We start from the raw sequence: 15,868 nt of genomic DNA, 5'->3' as shown, positions 1-15,868 counted from the left end.
TATTAAATAGAAAATGATCACTTTTAAGAAACTTTTGTTTTATATATATATATATATATATATATTATATACATTTTTAAGGAAAAATAGAATAGCATACTAACGCTCGGAAACAGTTAAAAATTAACGTCATCATTATTCATTACTTGTACCAATGGTTTTAAAAATTTACTCCAATACTATTGCTTCCATCTCTCCCATCTGTTTACAATAAAAAAGAAAAGGAATTACATCAAAATACTCACATTTTTTATTAGAAGAACCTCTATTCGAGGAAAAAGTGATTCAAATTTTAAAGCAAAATTGCTTAAAGAAGGCACAAAGAGTATAGTTTAAACTGGTCTTACCTTAATGCCCTAGGTTTCCATGCCTCTCAAATTCTAGTCCTATTATTTTTCTATTGTTGTGTATCTTCTAAATAGGTAACTCTCTTCTCTCTTTGGTAACAAAAGTTACTATGAGTAGTGACGGAGTTAAGATTTTAGGTTCGAGAGGATAAAAATGAAAATTTTAACATTTGAAGAAGCAAAATTATAAATTTTTTAAAAATTAAAAATAAAACAATGCAAAAAATATAAAGTTTTAAAATTTTGGGGAGCCAGGCCCCTACTAACCCCCCATTCCTCCGTCTCTACCCATGAGTAACTTTTCAATCAAAAACAAAACCATCATAAATAAAAAATATTGGGTAAAATACCCTTACTCATTAAATTTTGATCAAAATTATACAGAAGTCTATTAATTTTAGAAATGGACACTCTACCCTAAAAAATTATTTTTCGGTAAACACGTAGGTCTAGCTGTTTGTCAGCTGTTAGTATTTCTATCAACTTACTAACATGACGAGGATAGAAAAAATAATTTTACACTTGATTAATTTTTATAATTACTACTATATTTTTTATTAATTTTTTTTTAAAAAAACCCCCCCATGTGGGAGCACCAGTGCTTCCTTAGGGAGCCGTAGATCAAACTCTCTAGGGGAGCACCAATCTAGTGCTCTCCTCCTTGATCAATGCTCCCCTCCCTTAGGAGCACCGGCCAGTGCTCTCCTTTCTTGATGAGATCGGTGTTCTTTATTTTTTTATTTTTTAAAAAATATAATAATAATTTTTTAAATTAATAAAAAAATATTTTAATTTTTTCATAACTTTTATTAACGATGTTTGTATTCTCAGAGTGGAGTGTTTATTTTAAAAACTAATCCATCTCTATGTAATTTCGATTAAAACTTTGAAAGATAAGGATATTTTACTCAAAAATATTTGGGTATCTTTGTTATTTAGGGTAAAGACCTTACGTCTCTCATAAACTTCATAAAGAATTCAAATTTTTTGTTTTGATTATATAGTCCAAGAATCAAAATGTTGTCACTAGTAAATTTTTATCATCACCATATATGTTTTGTTGGATGAGACATAGTTTCCATTCTTTTGAACACTTGGCAATGATCATTACAAGATTAGGTCTGCACTTGCATCTACCTCTCCTCAAGAATCTCTTAACTCCACTCATACTTTAAACATTTCTGTTACTCATTCTGCTCCTTAAAGAACTCATCAAATGGTGACAAGATCACAGAATAATATTTTCGAGTCCAAACAATATAATTTGGTTACTAAATACCTTTTACCTTTAGGCATTGAACCAACATGTGCCACAATTGCTATGAAAGATCCTATGTGGAAACAAGTCATGTTAGAAGAACTTATTACCTTACACAAGAATGACACTTGAGAATTGGTCCCTCAATCTTTCAACAGCGGTGTTGTAGGATTCAAAAAGCCTAGTACAAAGCTCTCGACTCATTTATGCCTTCTTATGGTTTTCAAAATTCCATTGCAAACACCTTCTTATTTGTTCATCATAGAGATAATGTTACAAACTTTGTGTTAGTCTATATTGATGACTTAATTTTAATAAGGAACTCTCATTCATTTCTATCTCTATTTATTCAAGCTTTATCTGACAGATTTTCTCTCAAAGACTTGGAAAATTTGAACTGTTTTCTAAGTGTGGAAGTCATCCCTTCTATCAAAGGCCTCTTTCTTATTTTAGCACAAGAACATTAACAACATCTTGCACAGGACACAAACGATAGGTACCAAAGAATCTCACTTTCAACTTCAGCTCCACTCAAACTTCTTAATGGATACACTTTCGTTAATTAATAGGAGTTCACAAAAACAATTAGTGCCTTGCAATATCTTTTTTTTAATCGATCCATGTATAAGCTTTGGCAATTAATAACCTATCAAAATTTATGCACAAATCAACCCTACAAACATCATCAAGCCCTCAAAAAAGTCCTCAAATACTTGAAGCCAACCCTATTCATGGTCTTTTACTCAAGAAACAATGTCAGCTCAAACTTTCAATTTTTTTATACTTTGATTGGCTAACTTATTACATACGTAAAAGGAAATCCCAAAGAGACTACCTCATTTTGCCACGTATATGCTTAAATAGTGGCCACACCGAATCTTCAACAAGGGGGTTTTAAATGACTATAGTAGGTTTCAATTTGTAATGATATGTAGTGACTCTTAGTAGTAGGCTTCAATCAACTCTTCTGGAAAAAATACTAACATTTTAATACATAAATAAATATTATCATATTAATTCTACTAAATTATTTTCAACAATTCCCTTATAAATAAATATAAAAAACTATGGCAAAGCTCGAGCTAAATTCTAGTAATCTTAATGGCAAGATATCTACCATACGCCTATTTTTGGAGGGTTGTTCTTTGGGAAACGACCCAAAAAAAAAAATCTACCATAGCATATATTGACTACCTTGGAAGCACACCTATCTCTAGGAGTTCTAATTAAAAGGTAAAAGACAATAACTAGGTCATCCATAGAGGCTGAATGCCAAACCATCATAATAGTGGTCCTTAAGCTTACATGGGTACAATCTCCACCGACAGAATTGAAGCTCAATTACCTATCAACATCAATGGCCTATTATGACAATCAAAGTGCTATATATATTTTTGTTAATCAAATATTTCACACTAAGATGAAACATCTAGCATTAGATTACTTCTTTTTAATAGAAAGGTTAATCAAGGACAACTTATTGTCAACCATGCACCAAGCTCTCATTAACTAGCAAATCTCCTAACTAAACCTTTATGCAAACCATATTTAAACTCTTACTGTCCAAGATCTTCAAAGGCATATCAGAAGAAAAAGTGATCCAAAATGCAAAACAAATCAAGCTAATAAATTAATGAAAGATATTAAAGAATCATGACAGATATCACAATGAAGGATAATAGGGATCATGACAGATAAGTTGAGGATCATGACAAATATGACAGATATGCTGAGAATCATGATAGATATGCTTCTTAACTTAGAGATATAATTTCCTGATCTAATTCCTTTACTTTCTTTAATTATAGGACATTACAACATTTATTTAAGCATTACACTTTATTGTATAAATTGTTTTCCTTTTATATTGATGCTCTGACTTGTATATAAACAGATAAATATTAATTGAATAAATCATTCAACGGAGTATTCAAACTCTTCATGATATTAGAGCTAGGTCACTGACAGCCTAAGCTAAAATTCTGTAATGGACGATAAGAGTGGGGAAGAGGTAAGTAAGGGTAACGAGAATTTGCTATCCACCATAGGTTCGACTACACTAAACAGTACCTTAGTTGATATTAAATCGCCCTATTATCTACATCCTTTAGATCATCCTAGCTTAATATTTTTTACACATCCACTGAGTGAAATTGGGAATAATTACTTCACTTGAAGGTGTAGTTTCTGGAATGCTTTCCAATTAAAGAACAAAGCATGGTTCATGGATGGATCTATTACGAAGCAAGAAATCAACTCCCCAGATTTTCAAAGTTAGGTACAGTGTAATGGAATAGTACTATCCTGGCTAATTATTGCTCTTTCATAGGAATTGCAAAGAGAAATAGTACATACAGAAAATGCAAGTGAAATATGGGCATATTTCCAAGAACGATTCACTCAAGACATTGCACATAGAGTCTATGAACTCAAGCGAGCAATTATGCTTTTGCAATAGGAGAAAGTCTCAATCTCTACTTATTATGGAAAATTGAAAGCTTCATGGAATGAAACAAAAACCTTTTGACCCTTACTAATATGCACCTATAGAAAGTGCACTTGTGGTGTCTCGAGACAAATGAAGGAGACGCACAGGGAAGAAAAGATATTTGACTTTTTGATAGGATTAGACGAAAGCTACAAAACCATACACTCCCAAATTCTCAACTTGGAGCCCCTGTCGACTATTGGACTGGCTTATGTGATCGCAGCACAAAAAGAGAAATAGTTGACAGTGGCTGCATCATAATCCACAGTGCTCAAAAGAGCTACTTTAATGGCGAGAAACCGAACAATCAATGGTGCAAGGCATGGCAGTGGGCAAAAGGTAGGTGATTGGAGAGACCATCGTGGAAGGGAAAGAACTCGTCCTCGTTTCACTCATTATGACAAAATCGAGCATAGACCCAAGAGAGATCAAACAAAATGTCAACGATGGTGGCTGGGAAGTAGACTCGTGCGTTTGCAGTTAACGAAAACGCGAGACACAAGTCACGGGCCTTGTTCATCTGTGCTTGGGCTCACACAGGCCCAATACCAGCAACTGATGGATCTATTTGGTCGGCAAACAAATAAGTCCAACTTTAATATTGGACTAACAACCAACATGGCCTCAAATGTCCACAATACAAATTTTTCTAATAAATCATCTGGAAAAAACAACTCGTGGATATTTGATACTGGGGTCACAGTTCATATCACTCATCAAATTGACAATTTGTTCAACATGATTAAAAATTCCAATATCCCACCTATCCAAATTTTGAATGGTGATATTGTGCCAGTACATGTTGTGGGCCAAGTGAATCTTGAGCCTAATTTAACCGTGGATAAAATGCTTGACGTCCCTGATTTTTGTTTTAATTTACTATCTGTGAGCAAAATAACTCGTGACTTGAACTGTCTATTCATTTTTAGACCTAATTTTTGTGTAATACAAGGCTTACTCTCTAAAAAGTCGATTGGAGTGGTAGAGTGTGAAATAGATTATACTACTTGGAGCCAATGAAAGCAAGCAAGGTTCTTTTGGCTAAAGGCAAAGATAATGCATTGCTGTGGCACCATCGATTGGGGCGCATTCCTTTGGATCATCTTTCAATATTTCTAAATTTATTTATCACGTACACCGGAAAGGATAACTTTCTTTGCGATGCTCATTGTAGAGTGGAACAAACTATATTGCTTTTCCCAAGTTGCAAAATAAAAGTTTGCATGCCTTTGATTTAATCCACACTACATCTTTTAAAAAGCGCATTATTTTCTCACTATTTTTTATGATTATATTGGAACAACATGGGTTTTTTCTTATGAAGATTGGTCATGACACAATTTAATGCACAAATCAAGATATTGCGAACAAACAACGGTTTGGAATTTAAGCATGAAGATTTGGTGGATCATTATTTTGAGCATGGCATAGAAAGACAAACTAGTTGCACAGACACACTTCAACAACATGGTGTTGTGGAATGCAAACATCGCCATCTCTTAGAAGTAGCACGAGCACTTCTTTTTCAAGCCAACTTTCCCATCACCTTTTGAAGTGAATGTGTACTCACTGCAGCATATATGATCAACTGTATGCCACTCTCAATCATAGACAATCAGACTCTGTATGAGAAATTGCTTGGCATACCTTCGTCATATGATCTTCTCAGATCTTTTGGATGCCTCTGTTACGAACATGTCAACAACAAGCCTTGTGATAAGTTTGCCCATTGGAGTAAACCAAGAATCTTCATTGGCTACCCTTCAAGGCAAAAGGAATATCGCATATATGATCTTGAGAGCAAAGAAGATATATGTTTCTTGAGATATGCAGTTCTAGGAAGAAACCTTCCCATTTGACAAAACGAAAATTAATGATTCAACTATTGAGGGTGCGCATCAACTTACACAAACTACTTCTTTCACTCTATTTGATGAACTATTTAGACACTCAAGACTTGAAAGTACCTTGCAGTCAAAGGCCAATAAGCAATTCACCAATGCTGTAACATTTGGAACAAAACTAAAAAGTCACATCATCAATATACCCCCAATAAGAGTCAACACATTTGGAAAACAACATTGACCAACCTGACGATTCTATCTCTCCTATGATTAAGCCAAATATGGTAATATAATAGAATAGCGTTTCTTCATCACATACAGAACAACATAATGTTATTCCTATCAAACGACAGCAACAAGTATCGAAGCAATTATCTGGATATGATTATATTTTGCCCTCTTCACTTGTTTCTAATACGCACTCTTCCTCTCTTTCGGCCAACTCAACAATATATCCCTTATCTCACAATATTTCTTACTCTAAATTTTCTAGAGCTCCCAATGTGTTCTTAGCTCATAACATTGACGTGATGCCATGGCCAAGGACATATATGCCTTAAAAGCAAATAATACCTAGACTTTGACCTCTCTACTTTCGAGAAAATGAGCCATTGATTCTAAATGGGTGTATAAAATCAAATACAATCTAGATGGAACAATAAAACGTTATAAAGCAAAGCTTGTCGCCAAGGGCTATACACAAGTTGAAGGGGTGGATTTCCATGAAACTTTTCCTCTGGTTGCAAAATTGGTCATAGTATGCTATTTTTTAGCTATCGCTACTGTACGTCATTAGGAGTTACTCCAACTGGGGGTCAACAATACCTTTTTACATGGGGATTTAGAAGAACAAGTCTACATGAAAATACCTCAGGGCTTTGCTAGAAAAAAGGAGCAGCGTGTCTATCGACTCAAGAAATCTCTATATGGACTTCATCAAGCATCACGAAATTGGTATCAAAAGTTCACTAATTTTTTACTAGCCATTGGATTTGTCCAATCGCATGCCAATCATTTTTTATTCACGTGCTCTGCCAAGGAGTCATTTGTTACAGTATTAATCTACGTTGATAACATTATAGTAACAGGGACTGAGGCATTCAAGATTTCCTAACTAAAGGCTTACTTGGATCGCGAATTTTGTATTAAAGATTTGGGCAAGCTAAAATAATTTTTGGGCATTGAAGTGGCACGTTCTCCATCCAGCATTGTCTTGAACCAATGGAAATATGTGCTTGATATATTGGCAAATAGCCACCTCATTAGTTGCAAACCTATTTCGTCACCTATGGACCAACAAGTTAAGCTCGCTCTTGATGAAGGACCACTTTGTTCAGATCCAAGGCAGTATAGAAGGTTAATTGGAAGATTATTATATCTCACCAACACAAGACCTTATATTAGTTTTGTCATTCATGTACTAAGTCAGTTTATGCATTGCCCACGTTAGCCTCATTTCGTTGCAGCTCTATGTGTTCTTAGATATCTGAAAAGGTCCACACACCAAGGTTTGTTACTTCTTGCTAATAGTCAGTTGACCCTAAGAGCTTCTTGTGATGCAAATTAGGTAGGTTGTCCAACAACACATAGGTCAACCACGGGGATACATCATCTTTCTTGGTTCGTCTCCTATCTCATGGCTAACCGAGAAACAGTCAATTGTTTCTCGTTCTTCCACAATAGTAGAGTACAGGGCCATGACTAATACAACAAGTGAGATTGTATGGCTTCTTAGATTATTAACTGACCTTCGAATTTCACACTTATCACTAGCTTCATTATTTGTGACAATCAAGCTGCACTTCACACTACTGCGAATTCAATTTTTCATGAACGTACCAAGCATATTGAGATAGACTGTCATTTCATCAGACAATACATCCAGTCCAAAACCCTTGTTCCATGATCCATCTCATCACAATTTCAGTTGGTAGACATTTTTACCAAAACTCTTGGACGAAATCGTTCCAATGATTTAATGGCCAAGTTAGGCATTACTAATCTTCATACTCCAACTTGAGGGAAAGTAATAAAAGATATTAGAGAATCATGACAGATATCATAACGAAAGATAATGGGGATCATGATAGTTATGTTGGGGATCATGACAGATATGCCTCTTAATTTAGTGATATAATTTCCTGATCTAATTCCCTTAATTTCTTTACTTATATGATGTTACAACCTTTATTTAAGCATTACATTTTATTATACAGATTTTTTTCTTTCTATATTGATGTTATAATTTGTATATAAACGGATAAATATTAATCGAATAAATCATTTAAGAGAGTATTTAAGCTCTTCATAGATCTGACAAAGATCAATGACAAATACACAAAGATTGATAGATAATACTACCTCTAGTTTGAATCAATGTAATCCATGTTTAAGTTTAAAGTTTAATCATTCAAATACACATATTATCCTCTCACTAATCAACGTGCGGTAGTAAAAAGCATGCTTTTCCTTTTCGAATCAGGTCTACAATCTTCAGTTCTTTAATCGAAACATGGACTCTAGCTTTTTCCTTGCCCATTATAAGCGACTACATTTCATTAGCAAAAAGAAAAAGTGACAAGATTTTGCTAATTAACTAGGCAAATCATAGCTTCTAGGATTAGATTTTGGGGTAGGTACATCACCTTTATTAATTTCTTTTTCCCCACTTACTTATGCACAAGAAGTTAATTTAAAGGTGAAGAATGAAAATGGCAGGTTCTTTCCCATTTTCTCCCTACAATTTTTCTATTTTCCTAGCCTGCTTATAACTAAGGATAGAGACCGGATTTAAAAATTACAAGGGTTAATACTGTTCTAGGTTAAAATTAAAATAAATAAATAAAAGAACCATAAAGTATATTAAATTGTTGCTCTCTTGGGCAGGAGGTTCTTTCTACTTCCTCTGTTGGTAAATCTTCGTATGCATTTGGGTATAAGCCAAACCATCTTTGCTAGCTAGTTACTTGGTGGCTATCCCCTTCCATTCCTCTTACGTGGGAGACGTGATCTGCTTCTTTTTGGAATAAAATTCAATTTATTAAATGAAAAAACAAAAACAAAAATAAACTGGGCCTCGTTTTGGATTCGATTATAAGGGTTCAAAATCTAACAGTGTTAGACATGGGCTTACATTGAGCTCAATTTTGCTACCCCAAGTTTCACCATGGCCCATAGAAGATTGGAAACTTGAAATCTACCGTGGAAGTAGCAATTTTTTTTCATCCTCGCACCGAAATTCATCTGACTCGTGTCCTAGCTCAGGCAACAATGGCAGCCGAATCACCTACTTCTGTTCGGAAAGGTCAAAACTATGAACCTTACCCTTCTGATTCGTATTTCGATTTATCAAAATGTTTAGTAGGCTCAAAATTTTGAGTTTTTGAGCTTCTTTTTTATATAATTAATTATTTTTTCTCAATTTCTTTTATTTGGGTTTTTCAATTTGATGCAGTTGTTGTTCATTTGAGAGCAACTGGGGATGCCCCAATACTAAAGCAAGCCAAATTCAAGGTACTTCTTTGATTTTTATTTGCATTAATTTTAATACCCTCGAGAGGTTTTACGGGTTCTCCAGTATAGATTATGGAATAATTTTTTGTGAGGAAAATTGCAATATTGCGCAAATAATAAGATAAATTTATATACCCATCAGAGTTTTGATCTTAAAAATTAATTCTTGATAGCGATTAAATTATTTTTGGGATGATTTTCTAATTAATTCTTAAAGAGATTATGTAAACTGATGAGTTTTTTTTTTTTTTCAATTTTAGGCTCTCTTATTAAAATATGAATTGTATAGGAAAACAACTGGAAGTTTTTTGCAGAAATTTTGCTAGTGTTTTTGTAATGGGCCAGAAATATAATGTAGACAGAGCATCTCGTTTCATTCATTCTTAGACATGCTTCGTGTTTTTTATTTCATTGATTTTTTTTACAGAATCTGCGGCTTGTTTTTCAATCATGTAAAGCACTTACAAACCAATGAGCATGTTTTTGATGGCTTAGGCTTGGACTTGTGACTAGAAGCTTAGTTTAATTTGCACACAAATAAGTTGTACGATTTTTAGTTGATATGATGAAGTGTCGGCACTGGGAATGGAGTTTTGTGCTTCAGTGTGAGACCATTCCTCAAATCATGTTCTTCAGTATGCTTTAGTCCAATGTTTCAAGTTTCCATGTGAAGTATTATAGATAAACTATGCATTTGAAGCCAGATTTTTTCATTCAAACACTTCTTGCATGTCAGGGTTGTTATTTGCTGAAATGTATGTTTCTTATGTTAAAAACTTTTGCCATGGCAGATACCAGGAACTGACAAATTTGCTAAAGTAATTGATTTTTTACGCCGGCAACTGCACCGGGATACACTGGTAATTTATTTTTGTATATTGTTGTTTTGTCAAATTTATTTTTATTTGTTGTTTGCATAGTATTAATTTCTTATCCCTTGTTTTGTAGTTTGTATATGTCAACAGTGCCTTCTCACCAAACCCAGATGAATTAGTGATTGACCTGTATAATGTAAGTCATAATACTTACACACTCTCTCTTGTTGATGTTAGTTCTGTTAATTATTCTTTTGGGAGTATTTATAGATGCTATGTTGTGGAATTGACTTGTTGTATATTCATTCATAGCTAGATTAGCTTAGAAAATTTACTCGTTTGGTGATGCAAAGTGTTGTTGTCAGAACATTGACACAACATGTTTTTCATTTATATAATGATAATGACAAAGATCACTATACTTCCAACTAAATGGCATTAAACTTGGGCGTAGCGTAGATTAACTAATGATTTTGATGGGATCATTTACTGATTGTCTGTGTTGTCTGCATGTATAGAGAAATTTATTTATCTTAAATCTGCAAATATTGCCCTTTATGTAACAATAATGTTTGGGCCCAGAATGGCTGAATCAGATGAGTTTTCACATGAAATGGTCCATTACCTCACAGACTCAATAGCTTGTTCTGTGTATTCTGACAAAAATGTTTATTCAATTAAAGAGTAGATTCTGATTTACATCTAATGCCTACACCATTAGACATTTTGGTTTTTAATTAGAACCCTTGAAGATTATGACTGCTATCTATCAGCTGGCCCACATTGGAATTAAAATGAAGAGAAATTTTGTTACTCTTTATTTGCATAATTGCTGAAAAATGGAGTGAATTTTTCTGGAGGGGAGGATGCCTCTCTGTAACTTGCTTGTGTCTCCCAATAAGTTCAATTTTCACAAGCCACATGCTTTATTTAATTGCTTAGCTGGTCTTGTCTATGTTTCTCTGTTGTCTAACCATAGCCGCCTTTGCATTGCAGAATTTTGGTTTTGATGGTAAACTGGTGGTTAATTATGCCTGTTCCATGGCATGGGGCTAACTCTCTGTGATGGATTTGCTGAGATAAAACTGTTCATTCTGTAATATCACCTGTTCATTTGTTTCCTTCAACAGCTTTTAAAAAAAAAAAAAAGAATTGTTTCCTTCAATTCTCCATTTTGCAGTCCTCATAGAACCCTCCTCTTTAATTTTGCTTGTTTCCTCTTTTTCTTTATCTCTGAAATAATGGTGTTTCTGTAGCAGATACTAACTTCTTACTTCCACACAAACAAGGGAATATTATTGGTGGTATTCTGAACATTCTGATCAAGGAGACATTGATTGAAGCAGCAGTTAATGTGCATCAGTCACTTTGTTTTTTCTTCTTTTCTTTATTTTTTATTTCATTAACATAGCTATACGGTTTGGCGTTATGCATCCTGTATATTCCACCTTGTTTATAATTCAAATCGAGAAAACTTCTCTTGGTTCACATGCTTCAAGTGCATCCTGTGAATTTTTTCTCTGTTGATTGGCGGCAATTGTTGAATGCGTTTGATGCCAAGACAAATTGTCCTTGGTTTGCTTGCTGCGTACCTTTGCTCCCTTCAGAAGTTATTACTCTTTAGCGCTGCCCATCTAATACTAATATCAAATGCATGCCATGCGTCAGAAACTTTATCGAATGTGGTTCCAACTTGTAAGATTGTTGTACCCTTTATGGCTAACGACGTCATAGCTGGGATATACCATCTCAAAGCTGTAGATGATAGTTGAGTGGGAAGTCAGGATTTCATTTACGCTTGACCCTCTGGAGCAACCCTCGCAATTTATTCGACATTTATAGCCCATCATCGGCTCAACTGATCAGGTTTTGTATTAGGTGGGAGCCACTAAAATGTGGGAATCTTTTGCTATTATGTTTTCATGGTAGACAAGTAAACGGCGATGTGATGCACTTGAAGCAGTCATGATTCTGCAGTCATGCTTCTTCAAGCTGAATAGACCGCAAAGATGGACATAAAAGATGAAAATTTCAAGGGGGAATGCAAAGTTGTACTGGTTCTCTCCTGCCGTTGCTTTCAGACTAATTTGAGGTAATATAAACCATAAAATCTGATAGGGCAGGACCCACTGCCAAACACCCAGCACTAGAGGGTTGTGTATCGAGACAACAGAATGGCATTAAACTAAATCAAAACCTTAATGATTAAGTCCGTACTGGTAAAATTTAGCCCCAAAGCAGTTTTGAGATTCTTTACAAGAATCTGTCAGATATGACCCTTTGTCCTAGCTCAGATCTTCTACGGGCCATTAATTATTTCGTTCGTAAGTTGACCCTGGCAAACATTTCGTCTTCTAATAATGTTTTTGTTGGAATTTTTGGTGCTGGGAATCTGAATTCACAATGCATCAGAATAGGACTCAAACGAGACAAAAGGGAATGACCACATGAGTTTTATAGTAAATTGGGATGGGAAGAAGTTTTCAGGAGCAAAATGTGTCTCATATGTGTACTCTGAACATTCCACCAAAATGGTTCAAGTCTCTGCGGAACTGCTTATTTCCAGACATTAAGGCTATCTTCTGATCTGGCCCCAAAAAAGGTTGGGGGAGTGAAATATGAAAAAGTTGCAAGGTTAAAACAACAGGAATAGATACCCACTATTTCTGTGCAATATATAATCTGTCATCATTTGGGTTTAGGAGAGCAGGTTTGATCAAAGAAGTTCACTTGGATGAGTTGCAGTAGCGTGTATCAGATATGGGTTTGCCTGGCAGTCGGTCGTCTCATAGGCTCAGCTGAATGACTGATGAGACATCAATTCTTCTCAACTAAAGTTATTTTGTTTGCTACCATACGAACGTTTGTTTGGGACCAAACAAGTCCCTCTTTTTTAGGCCAAAAGTCTCTTTTTGCTATGGCCTAAATGTACAGCGTTTTCAACTTGCATGAAGCTTTTTGTCTCATCGGATTAATCTGATAAGTTATATTGTCCACAGTATTTCAGACAAAAGCGTTTTCACTTTTATTTTAACTCTTTCTTCCCAACCACTTCTGTCGTATACAGAAAGAATCTCCATACCCTTTTGAGACCTTCAGTCCAAAACTACAGTACATAATCGCTTTGCTCTATCCTCCCCATTTGCCTTCCTAATTAATCTTCTCTCTCTCTCTCTCTCTCTCTCTCTCTCTCTCCTTTTTTCTTTTACTTTGGTCTAGAGAGTATTCGGTATCAGCGTGGACAAAAAGAAAAAACTCAAGGATATTCTCTGCACTAAGTGATTAGGAGCAATCAAAAGTGTCGTGCTGCTGTTTCACTATTTGAGCAACTAGGAGAGCTGACACAAAACATGAACCCTGCCAAATTCATGAATAGCAAACAAGTCTTACAGATAAACTTGGATTGCATTGAATTCATGATCATGGAGAAAGAAACAAATCTTGCACCTTCCATAAAGTTCAATTAAAACCCTCATCAACTTCAAGAAATCTGCTCATCCACTCCAAGTTCAGGGGATCCTCATTCGAGAAATCAAAGAACTCATCCACATCAAAGCTGATATTTGAGTCCTCACCTTCCCTAGATGTGTTCTCTTCCCTCACTTCTTTGGCATTCTCCACTACTCTCTTTTGAGCTTTGCAGCCTTCTCTTGTTGTAGCTCCACTTTGTTTCTCTTTCTGGTTTATTTTCTTGCTCAAATGAGAATTCCAATAGTTCTTGATCTCGTTATCTGTTCTTCCTGGTAACCTTCCAGCAATCAAAGACCACCTGAAAAGAAAGCCATCAGATAAATAAAGATGTTCAATCATTAATATCAACCTGGAAAATATTGCTATCGTCCAAATTCATGTTTATAATTCTGGGTCAACCTGTTTCCAAGGAGTTTATGAAGCCTCAGTATCAAGTCCTCTTCTTGGTCTGATATATTTCCTCTCTTAATGTTCGGCCTCAGATAATTCATCCATCTCAGCCTGCAACTTTTACCACACCTATTTAAGCCTGCCAAAAAAGAAAAAGCGCACACCCATCAAGTCTTAAATCAATAAAATTGGCTTTAATCAAGGAGTAGGCTATATATATATATATATATATAGTACTAGTCACATGAATAATTTGCTACCTGCTTTAATTGCAATTATCTTCCACCTTTTAGCACCATGAACTGCAATAACCTCAGCCAATTTTCTATCTTCTTCTGCTGTCCATGCCCCTTTGTTGACTTCTCTCTTAGGGGACACATTTTCTTCCATTTTAATGGTCTCGTCTTTCAGAGGAGCCATCGTTTCTTCTGGTTGAGTGCTTTGATCGGAAAGAGAGAGAGACAAAGACGGAGGAATTGGATTGAGGTAGGGAGACGTATGTTACTTATCTAGAAAGATTTTCGGGGTCACTGTGTTATCTACCCTTCTAGGTGTTGAAGAAGAACCTCAACTACCACCTAAATACGTGGACGTATATATATATGTCTGTGAAAGATAATTTATGAGCTTCGGCCTTTGCCTTTGGCAGCAAACCTCATAAAAAGCACATCGATGATGGCTTTGATCATTGAGTAATAAGAATGCTGTAAAGTTTGTACAAGCTGCAGGATTCTATACAAAGGCTGCTGCTAGACAGCCATTTAAAAAAAAAAATTAAAGAAGAGAGAGTATTTACATAATACTCTATGCATAGTGCGCCTGTGACTGCTTTTAGAAAAAGAAAGAAAAGATGACATTGGGCATCGGGTTAAAAATGTCTACAAATCAGAGGGCTATGGAGTAGTAATCAGATCACCATGCATTCGCAGTTTGTCATCTAGTTGCAAATGGAGGGTAATTTATCATCTCAGCAGTTTTTCTTTAGCATGTGCAAATATATTAAAGTATGTGAAAAGCATTAAGTTTTATGCCAAAAGGTCTAGTGACAAAAGGGTGAACCTATGGATAGAGAACTAGACAAGGAGGTGAATACAATTATCATATATTAAAGGTAAGGAGGATAGTTTTGTCTTTAAAGGATGTGCTTTTCAGAGCCATGAAACAGAAATAATCCTTAATTAAGTGAGTGCATAAAGAATAATTGTCAATAATTGTGACTGTAATTAGTAGTTAGACTCAGCTAAGGCACCTTTATTGTTATTAATTATTTGGCTTTCAGCATTGCTTTGAAGTCTCTGTCTTGACTATGTTCCAAGACCCATATGACTATGGCATGAATAGCTATGCTTGCGCCCTATCAAAATAATCCCCTGGTAGCTACCTACTTGCTCATCTTGTTCTCCTTTTTTTTTTTTTGTAATTTATAACCTTAATATTATGACCAGGAAAGCTTCAAAGATAACCTTCAAATAAAATATAAGTTTATGGAATAGGAATAAAATCTAACATATGTGAATTTATGGTCTCTTATCCTTAGCTACGTTGACCTCTTTCTCTTCACTTAATTAACCTATTTAAATGTTTGAGATATAAAAATTAGTATCATGTATACACCAGGAAGAAAGCCACCACACCCAAATTTCTAATTTCTTAATGAAAACGTTTTGACTATAGCTTTGGTCTTTGATTTCACTTGCGACTATGCGTGAGTCATTACATAAGCAAATTACCAAATTCTTTAT

General features: G+C 35.0%; 2 protein-coding genes across 4 annotated transcripts; one reads left to right on the top strand and one right to left on the bottom strand.

Annotated features, from left to right (window-relative positions):
* Positions 1-9,090: 9,090 nt before the first annotated feature.
* Positions 9,091-11,753, top strand: ATG12A (Ubiquitin-like superfamily protein). Of its 3 annotated transcripts, none has more exons than XM_021438988.1 (6): positions 9,091-9,241; positions 9,392-9,450; positions 10,242-10,310; positions 10,399-10,461; positions 11,262-11,361; positions 11,525-11,753. In XM_021438988.1, exons 1-5 carry the CDS (start codon positions 9,208-9,210, stop codon positions 11,319-11,321), a joined length of 285 nt encoding a protein of 94 aa, XP_021294663.1. In that variant the 5' UTR covers positions 9,091-9,207; the 3' UTR covers positions 11,322-11,361; positions 11,525-11,753. The 3 variants fall into 3 exon arrangements, with proteins under 3 accessions (XP_021294663.1, XP_021294664.1, XP_021294662.1); XM_021438989.1 differs by having other exon boundaries at positions 11,522-11,753; XM_021438987.1 differs by having other exon boundaries at positions 9,092-9,241; positions 11,262-11,753.
* A 1,567-nt stretch (positions 11,754-13,320) lies between these two features.
* On the bottom strand, positions 13,321-14,573 carry LOC110423928 (transcription factor MYB114-like). Its single transcript, XM_021438362.2, has 3 exons — positions 14,387-14,573; positions 14,136-14,265; positions 13,321-14,034 (listed from the first exon to the last, which is right to left on the bottom strand). The coding sequence occupies exons 1-3, from the start codon at positions 14,544-14,546 to the stop codon at positions 13,725-13,727; spliced, it is 600 nt and encodes a 199-aa protein (XP_021294037.1). The 5' UTR covers positions 14,547-14,573; the 3' UTR covers positions 13,321-13,724.
* Positions 14,574-15,868: the final 1,295 nt, after the last annotated feature.

The sequence above is a fragment of the Theobroma umbraticum genome, unplaced genomic scaffold, assembly GCF_002168275.2.
Source record: "Theobroma umbraticum cultivar Fairchild unplaced genomic scaffold, ASM216827v3 scaffold_204.0, whole genome shotgun sequence".
Classification (NCBI taxonomy): Eukaryota; Viridiplantae; Streptophyta; class Magnoliopsida; order Malvales; family Malvaceae; genus Theobroma; species Theobroma umbraticum.
The sequence above is the reverse complement of the archived record's forward strand: the minus strand, read 5'-3'. Positions and strand labels throughout refer to the sequence as shown.